Here is a 10,000-nt window from a genome sequence, read left to right on the forward strand (position 1 = left end):
CTGTAGAGGGCTACCAGGGGTAGATGTGTCATCTTGTTCTGTGGTGTTGGATGTGTGTTGGACTGGATCCCTCTCTATCTTCCCTCTTTTCAACAAGCTCATTTTCTCGGTGCTTCGTATTCATTCTCTCTTCCTCCCTCTCTCCTCCAACCCCCCCTCCAGCGGGACGCAGCCAGAGACCATTCACCAAGTCCCCCAGATTAGAATCTGCCTTGCAGTTGGAGATAAGATGCTGATTAAAGGTATGGCTGAGAGCCAAGCAGAGACTGCAGCCCTGATCTAGTGGAGTCTGGGGCTCTTGGGTAACATACTGTATTTCAGAGTAGGAGGGTTGAGATTGATGTTATTATTATTATTATTATTATTACATCAAATTGATATAGATCAATCTAACAGCCAAACTATACTAAACCACACGTTACAGCACCATAATGTCAAACAACTCATGGTGATCTAGGGGGGGTGGGTGTTTGTTGGGGCGGGAGGGGGGGGGTGTTTGAGTGCTTCGTAGGTCAGAAGTAGGATGGTGTCATTTATACAGTGTTTGACAGGGAGACAGCGGAGGTCGGGGAGGACAGAGGTGCATGATGGGAAGAAGGAGGTAAGCGTGAGGTCACATGAGTCAAAGACATGCTGACTAACGGCTGATGTGATTGGCTGGCCTTACTTGGTGGCTGACTTTGACCCCCGTGACCCCTCTCAGGAGTGTTGATTGGGTGTGTGTGACCGTGCGGCTGTGGGACGACAGATATCCTTCACCCAGGCTGGTGACGGATGAGTCTGGAACGTTCTGGAGGGGGGGGTGGTGGTGGAGGTGAAGATCAATCGCTCTTAATCAACATGATTAAAACGCTACCTCTGTCTCTGTCACGGTGCACTGAGGAGGTCAACCTGCTCCTGCTCTGGCCTGCTTCCACACACACACACACACGTACATAGACACACACCCATATACACACACGTACATGTACACACACACACACATAAGCCCCTTTCACACATAGTTCCCTGTAAATTCCATGGAATCCCGACCCGGGTCTGCCAACTCTTCACCTTCCTCTACAGGAAGATTGCATCCATTGCCTGGCCAGATGGTAAGCAGGTCTTCATTACATCTGGCACCACAGTGGTCGGCACAGACACCAGCCACTTCATACTGCCATGTAACCATGAAGAGGCCGACACCAGGATACTGATTCATCTGCTTGATGCCCTGGAGCATCGCTCTTCTACCTGCTTGGTACGCACTGTGGATACAGATGTTGTCATTATCCTCATCGGCAAGTTCCATGCCCTGCTCACCAAGTATCCAGCTGCAGACATCTGGGTCGCTTTTAGCACTGGCAAGAACTACAGATATCTTCATATCAATAACATCTGCCATACTTTGGGCAATGGTAAGTCCACAGCACTTCCAGTCTTCCACTGTTTCACAGGCTGTGACACAACCTCAGCATTCTGTGGGAAGGGGAAGAAGTCAGCATGGGAGGCTTGGAAGTCCTACCCCGAGGTCACCCAGGCCTTCAACTACATGGCAGCGAGTCCGCACACTCCCACACAATCCCTTCTGCAGCACTTGAAGCGAGTTGCCTACCAGTCTGGGATCTGGGCAACATCTGAACTGGCTCAGCAGCCGACACCCAGTCCAGAAGGATGTGGATGGACATTGGATAGAGACAGCCAGGTCTGGCTTCCTGTGTGGAGCATTCTACCAATGGCTTCGAAAGCCTGCACTGAACTGGTCAAATGTGGCTGTAAAAGCGCAAGTGGCTGTGGTGCAAAGTGCTCATGCAAGAAAGCACACTGGAAATGCACAGAGCTTTGCAGTTGTAAATGTGACCGATAATTTGATGATATAAAATGCTTTGTTATGTTAAAAAGTGAAGCACATAAAGCAGTGGCGGCTGGTGCAAAAAAATTTGGGTGGGGCACAGGTTATGGGGGCATGCTCCACGGGGAAGAATATCAACTTTAAAATCTGGATTTACAGTCGATTTTAGCATGAGAATAACAGTGTTTCCCCTAGGTTTGCTGCCTTGGGGGGGTGGCATGGACCGTGGCATGGACCCCCCCCCCCCCCCAGGGGGTAAGACCCTGCGACATACCAGCGTCATGTCCAGGGGGTGTACTAACTTGTACATTAAGCCGCCTCACGCTACGGAAACAGGAGATAGGCTCCTTCCCTATGGGCCATTAGGCTCGAGAACCATCGGTTCTCAAGGCTACTTACTTATGTGGTCTTGACTACCTGTCCACTTTCTCACCTGGTTCTTGCGCTCTCTCTCTCTGGTGTGCCGACACCATCCTGCTCTCTCTCCTTCTCTCCCTCTCTATCCTCCTCTCTCCCTTTTGCTGTCAACCAAAAGGCAAACATAACAACCAGAGTATTTATAATCTAATAAGAGGTATAAATTGATCCATATCAATTTATAACATAATTATAATTGAATTTTGGATTGCTGTGGGCAATGCAGTCAGATAATGTCATTTTGACATTACTCTCTCACCTGGAGAAAACTATGTCCAACTATACTATACAAAACAGACATTTCAAATGCTTCAATCCACTGTCCATGTACTGTAAATATGCCATTATGGTATTACCAATGAAGCCCAATTCTAGCAGAATAAGAAAGTTCTGTTCGATAACATTTTTTAAAAACAATCTTATCATGTGTAGGCCCCTTAATTTCCACCTCACTGCTATGTTTAGCCAACTTGAATGCCAACATGGCCATTTAGAAGTCTGTCCATCACCACAACACATAGCTAGCTAGTAGCTACATAGCTAGCTAACGTTACTCTCGCTGCTATGTTATGATTAGCTAAATTGATGCTAACGTAGCATGCGAGCTACGAGCTAGATAACGTACAGTAGGTGCGAGCACCACAATGACAATAGGCTACCGTAGCTAGCCAGCTACATAGCTAACGTTACTAACACCAGAAGACAAGACATAGCCTACAAACTGTGGTGAGCTACATTGCTTGTGTAACATTAGCTAGTAGCTATCCATTTTTCACTCATACACGGCCAGGGGCGGACTGGGATCAAAAAACAGCCCTGGCATTTGCGACACAACAGCCCTATTTCCAAACGCAACACGCAACAGGGATTGTTCACATATAAAGCTTGAGATAACCAGACTGACTAGAATGGAATGTAGACATTTGGAACACATAACACACGCAACTGACACACACTACAATCGCTGATGAATTCAGAGTGCCGACAACAATCCACAGTGACTGACATAACCTGAACTGTGGCATCTATCTTAGCCAAAAGGACCTTGAGGTCCAGTTAAGCCTAATAGCTTACGTTAATATAGACTCGGTGTAGCTAAATGAAGCTGCTCTGACACGGAATACAATAACGTTAGCAAAAAAAAAACTACAGTTACATGAACCATCACATGTATGAGCCTAAACAATACACCAGCCACAGTGCATATTACATTTAGCTTCACCAAAGCAGAAAAAGAGCACTGCACAGCCACAGTGTAATAAATGTGTCTTACCTTCATGTAATTAGCAGACTACTAAGTAGTTTGTTTTTCTCTACAACCCTGTCAATCATTCTCTCCCTCGTCGTCTCCCTCTACCACAAGTTCAATGTTAGTCCTAGTGCTAGTTGAGGAGTGTTGCTTCGCAAACAGATTTCGTTCTTATATTCTATTCTTCTTCTTCTACTCGAGTTATCTAGCTTTGCGTAGCAACGAGTTGATCATGAGAAAATTCGTTAGGCCCTGGGCATACGCGCAGAACTGCACGGGCGGCCCGGGCCGGTATCAAGTGTTTTGGGCCGCGGTCTGCTGAAATAAGTTATTTTCAATGAAAATCACCAGAGACAAAATTACAAATATGTTATTCATTTATTTTTTATATAATACATTCTGAGTGGCCCAGAGTCTCGCGGCCCTCCTGGCATTTGCCAGGCTTGCCCGATGGCCAGTTCGTCACTGTACACGGCCGGAAAAGTGAACAGAAATACAACGCTGACTTACGGTGGTATCTTGCGGCTGTCTTCACAAAGAGCTCCAGGATGCTTTCGCTTGAGGTGCTCGTTCATTGCAGATGTACTGCTGTGATAGGCCATTTCATTTCTGCACAGTTTACAGACCACCACATTGTTTTGAGCCGGTTTGGAGCCGGAAATTGCAAAACGTCACGTTTGACGTCAGACTTAACAACCGGATATTCAGGACGCAAATTTTTGCGCCCCGGCCGAGAAATAGGAGACAGACAATTGGAGCGCTGCTACAGCTCACGTGTAAGCCAAAAGTATTTGGCCTGCGATAGACTTGCATTCGACCGGCGTCCCGACTCCTCCCCTATGTATTTTAACAGTGAATTTTACACACACACAGATAAAATGTTTATTGTATTGGAGGATTTTTAATGAATGCTGATAGGCGCCGACAGAATATCAGCCGCATTTTGTGAATAAACAATGTTTATTTTAAAAAAAAACTTTTACAAATCGCAACTAGGAAGTGAAGGTGGGGGCGGCGCCCCAGCGCCCTCTATCGGCCAGCCGCCACTGACATAAAGTGCACATCAATTCAATTAATGCATGTTGTCCATTTTTCAATATACATGCCATTGAAAACATACATATTAATATATGTCCAGCTGCTTAGGAACCGAGTTGAAAATTATGGATACATTGCCAGAATGAACATATTTATTTGATCTCGGCACAAATAATCATCTAGTGATATTCTCAATAGCTTTAATGCATTCCTTGACCCAGAAAATGTATATTTTGACACCAAGATTGACCTTCTATGTGGCTTGGAAGCCGAGATATTTGCACTTGTAGATTTTACATGGCGGCCACCTTGGAAATCCAAGATGGCCGCCATCGGCCATCTTGATGAAGTGGCTCCCACCAAAAATTGAAAGCTATGGTGATGTAGAGCACATGGAAAAATGTTGGTGTTTTTGTCCGGCGCGTCCCCATCATTTTGCTAAGCTGCCGCACTAATAGGCTACATTATAACTTCACATCATTTGAAAAAAAATGGGGTGATGTAAGGATCTTGTAACTTCGCAAACAATAGCAGCATTTAAATGTTTAGTTTATGTTCAACTGGAAAAGGTAGTGAGCAGTGAGCACAGAATTTTGTGTTTTGACTCTGCTGGGAGTTCGTTAAAAATGCCTTTAAAAAAAGCCTTTAATATATATAAATCTGCCATATATCATACCTCCACTATGATTGGAAATTAAGTAGTGTCCAGTTGTGCAATTATATTTAGCAGTAGCGATATTGGGGCAGTTCTTATGCGCTCTGCCCTGCTGGTTGCGCAATGCAGGACAGCTGTGAAAGGAGACTGACCAGGCAATAATCAGGGTCCATTGCAGCGACCCTGCAAATTGCAAGGAATTATACATGGTCTCGACCAGGGAAATTACCTGTGCGTATTTCCCTGGTCAGTCCCATTCACACTTACACTGACCCTAGAAATTGCATGGAATCTACTGGGAAGGCTCATATGTGTGAAAGGGGCTATATACACACACACACACACATGTGGAGGCTGGTGACTTCCAGAATTGAGGAGGCCAATTTTTTTTCCGCTTGCTCGCTTCACTCGCGATGGAATGTTCCCTGTTCTTCTTATCTGTCTTTGTTAAAAATTATTAATTTGTGTTTGGCGGTACTGAAGGGATTGGGACACTCTCAGGATGGTGGATGAAGCAGCTTTTATTGCCTGCACAATGGGTCATCAAATAAACAAAACAATTGGCATGAATCTCTGGTCCGCCTGCAGCAGCTATTGTCCCTTCTGCTCAGGCTCACAACATTCACCACAACATACTACATACAATCAATGACATGTCAAAAGCACTCAAACACTATGTCAATCAGACACACAACATACAATTCAGAACAATACTTCATCCATTTCTAATATGTATCCTGCAGAACAGCACTCATACGCGTGTGGCGGAAAAAGGTACTACACGGAGGCCAGGCCTCCTGTGCCCACCCATTTTCAGTGATTTGGCCAATCACATATTGCCATGAAAAAAATTGCATTACATTGACTTCTATGAGAAACCACTTTCCGACAGGAGGCCTGGCCTCCTTGTAGTACCCTTTTCCGCCACACGCGTGTATGAGTGCTGTTCTGCAGGATAAGTATTAGAAATGGATGAAGTATTGTTCTGAATTGTATGTTGTGTGTCTGATAAAAAATATAATTATTGCTTTTTTAAATCTCTCTCTCTTCTCTCAAATTATTGGGGAGGCCAGGCCTCCTCCACCTCTATGGAGGAGCCTCCACTGATGTACATGTACACACATTTACACACACACACACACACACGTACATGTACACACACATATATGTACACATGCACATACACACACACGTACACACACACACACACTAACATACACATTCAGCGGAAAACACACACATCTCTGTTCCTCCTCTACAGAGCATGCGTGCGTGTGTGTGTGTGTGTGTGTGTGTGTGTGTGTGTGTGTGCATATGTGTGTGTGTGTGTGTGTGTGATACACTCCTTCCTGTCAGCACCTCTGCTGGGCTGCCAGAGAGCTTTTGATTGGCCCTGACAGAACCAATTAGATTTAGAAGTAGATAGGGACACCGAGCTGCACTGAGGGGAGAGGAGATGGGGGGAGGGAGGAGGGAGGAGATGGGGGGAGGGAGGAGGGAGGAGATGGGGGGGAGGGACTGCTCCTCTTCTCCCTCCCTCCTTACCTCTCCTCTTCTCCCTCCCTCCCTCCCTCCTTACCTCTCCTCTTCTCCCTCCCTCCCTCCCTCCTCACCTCTCCTCTTCTCCCTCCCTCCCTCCTCACCTCTCCTCTTCTCCCTCCCTCCTCACCTCTCCACTTCTCCCCTCCCTCCTTGGCTCTTCTCTTCTCCCCTCCCTCCTTGGCTCTCCTCCTCTCCCCTACCTCCTTACCTCTCCTCTCCTCTTGTCTCTCCCTCCCTCCTTACCTCTCCTCTTCTTCCTCCCTCTTCACCTCTTCTACCTCCCTCCTCCCTCCGGCCCGCTCATTGGGAGCAATTTTGGGTTCAGTATCTTGCCCAAGGACACCTCGACATGTGACCAGCCGGGGTTCGAACCGCCGACCTTGCGATCATTAGACCTTGCGGCTCTACCTCCTGCGCCACAGCCTCCTCTTCTCCCTTCTCACCTCTCCTCATCTCCCTCATCTCCCTCCCTCCTTACCAATCCTCTTCTCCCCTCGCTCCCTCCCTCCCTCCCTCCCTCCCTCCCTCCCTCCCTCCCTCCTTCTCTCTCCCTCCTTCACTTCTGCATATATACTTTCATACTGCAGTAGGTGGCCTTCACCTTCATATGTGGTAAGGTCTCCTGTTGGTCTGTTGTGTGTAGCGCCATATGGAGACCTGTCACATGATGGAGTGTGTTCCCTGTGTGTTCTGGTGACCTTGGGGGTGGTGTGTGGTGGGGTGTGTGTTCTGGTGACCTTGGGGGTGGTGTGTGTGTGGGGTGGATGTTGCACCTGCACGACTCTTTCATTTCCCTACTAGTCCTTATCGAAGCTGTCCTACATTCAGCTGATCAGATACCGTTTTGCCATTGTCTTCACTGACTGTGTGTGTGTGTGTGTGTGTGTGTGTGTGTGTGTGTGCGTGTCTTTTGGTACAATATTTTCTCTCCTTGTCAGATTGGATTATACCCTCCTGCCAAGAGGCTCTCTCTGTATCATTCATCATAGAAGACAAACACAAGACGCACGCACACACACACACACTGGGCTCACACACACACAGACACACAACACTTGTCGATCATCTGTTTGTAACCAAACGTTATGTGTGTGCCCCTTCAAGGGTGTATGACTACCAGCGCGTGCCTGCCTCCCTGCCCCCCCTGAGCCAGAACCAGGGGCCCAGTCTGGCCAAGCGACCCCGCTCCTCCTCCACCTCCTCTGGGCACAGACGCAGCCGAGACAGACCCCCCTCCAAGAGCTCCAGAGCCCACTCCAGCAAGTCCAAATGTAAGTAGTAATACGAAGACATTAACAGAGCCTAACTGCTGCTGCTCGTGAAAAACACGGTCCCAGCCAATCAGGGCATATTAACGGGTTAACCCAAGTCGTCCGAGTGGAACCAATAGGCAGTGTTTATGTTGTTTCTATTACCTAACCCTTGTCACCTTCACGGGTGTATGCAGTTCTATTACCTACCCTCGTCAGCTTCACAGGTTTTTTTACTACGGTACCGACACACTCTGGGTTTCAGAGCGCTGCGTTAATGGTATTCTTTAAGACATTCTTATCCTTTTGTTCCCCATCTTCCCCCTCCTCCACCCCTCCTCCCCACCCCACCCCTCCTCCCCCCACCTCCTCTCTCCCTACAGTGCGTATGGAGGAGCTGCAGGTGATTAAGAGAGAGCTGACTCTGATAAAGACACAGATCGACGGGCTGCTCGACAGCCTGGACAGGATGGACACGCAGAGGCGGGACCACACAGGTGAGACAGCCAATCAGATCAGAGAGAGAGAGAGAGTGAGAGAGAGAGAGAGAGAGAGAGAGAGAGAGAGAGAGAGAGAGATAGAGAGATAGAGAGATAGAGAGAGACATAGAGAGAGAGACAGAGAGAGAGAGAAATAGAGAGATAGAGAGAGAGAGAGATAGATAGAGACAGAGAGAGAGAGAGAGAAAGAGACAGACAGATAGAGAGAGAGAGAGACAGAGAGAGAGATAAAGAGAAAGAGAGAGCGATATACAGTATATATATAGAGAGAGAGAGAGAGACAGAGAGAGAGACAGAGTGAGATAGAGAGAGAGAGAGAGAGAGAGAGAGACAAAGAGAGGTAGATAGAGAGAGAGAGACAGAGAGAGAGAGAGAGAGAGAGAGAGAGAGAGAGGGAGCGGTCAAGTGAGAGAGCTCATTAAAGGAAATCAAACAGACAGACACGGTTGGGAAAAGCCGCCCCAGCTAAAGCTGCTGCCTCCTCTCCCCTCTGTCTTTCGCAATCGATCGGAGAACGGGACAAGGGAAGCCAGGAGCCTGTTTCGAGACCGTTGGGTTTATTCGTGAGTGGGCAGAACAGATGAGATGAGGGAAGGTAGGGCAAGCTGGAGCAGAACACGGCCAGAACTTTACTTATAGGAGCTGCTGCTGCCTCCGTGTGGCCAGTTGGACACATAACACCTCTCTCCAACAGAATAATATTACAGTATATGTATATGCCATTTGTTATTACCCGTTTGGACTATTGTAACAGTCTCCTTTCTGGTCTTCCGAAGAAAGCTATTGGCCAGCTGCAATTAGTCCAAAATGCAACAGTGAGAGTTTTAACCAAAACAAGCAGAAGAGCTCATATAACTCCTATTTTAAAGACTCTACACTGGCTTCCAGTTAACTTCAGAATAGATTTCAAGATCCTTCTGCTTGTTTATAAATCTCTCACTGGCATAGCACCAGGATATATGAAAGACCTTTTGCTAGCATATCAGCCCAATAGAGCTCTCAGGTGTTCTGATGCTGGTTTTCTCTGTGTACCACACAAAAGAAGAGATTTGGGGAGGCTGCATTTTCATTTTATGCACCCAAATTGTGGAATGCACTGCCAGTTTACATTTGGGATGCAACCTCAGAAAATACGTTCAAGTCAAGACTAAAAACCCATCTTTTTAATATTGCCTTTAAATTACTAAATAATTCAATTAGGATTATATAATGATTGGAGTACTTTGAGCTGCAATGTTTGCAGGAAAAGTGCTATACAAATAAAAGTTGTTATTATTATTATTATTATTATTATTTAGCTGAAGCTTTTATCCAAAGCGACTTACACTGCAGTGAGTGCATCCATTTTTCAGTGGTCGCAGCGGAGACCCAAACCCACAAGATGTGTGTGTGTGTGTGTGTGTGTGTGTGTGTGTGTGTGTGTGTGTCTCTCCTGCTCTTATCTCTGTACTCAATGTCCTTGGGTCTCATCTCCATATTCATTTAATCCCACTTCAAAAACACTCCCCCTCCCCTACC

At 46.8% G+C, this 10,000-nt stretch overlaps 1 protein-coding gene across 1 annotated transcript in view; it reads left to right on the forward strand.

Moving 5' to 3' along the window:
- LOC308152719 (heterogeneous nuclear ribonucleoprotein C-like) overlaps positions 1-10,000 on the forward strand; it is a gene marked incomplete at both ends in the record, with an annotated part of 66,325 nt that overhangs the window by 54,838 nt on the left and 1,487 nt on the right. Inside the window, 2 exons of the mRNA XM_080525775.1 lie at positions 7,837-8,003; positions 8,366-8,479. Of these exons, the coding sequence (XP_080381901.1) occupies positions 7,837-8,003; positions 8,366-8,479 (281 nt within the window). The remainder of the gene's footprint in view (positions 1-7,836; positions 8,004-8,365; positions 8,480-10,000) is intronic.

This window comes from Nansenia antarctica (genome assembly GCF_963989245.1).
Source record: "Nansenia antarctica genome assembly, chromosome: 1".
Classification (NCBI taxonomy): Eukaryota; Metazoa; Chordata; class Actinopteri; order Argentiniformes; family Microstomatidae; genus Nansenia; species Nansenia antarctica.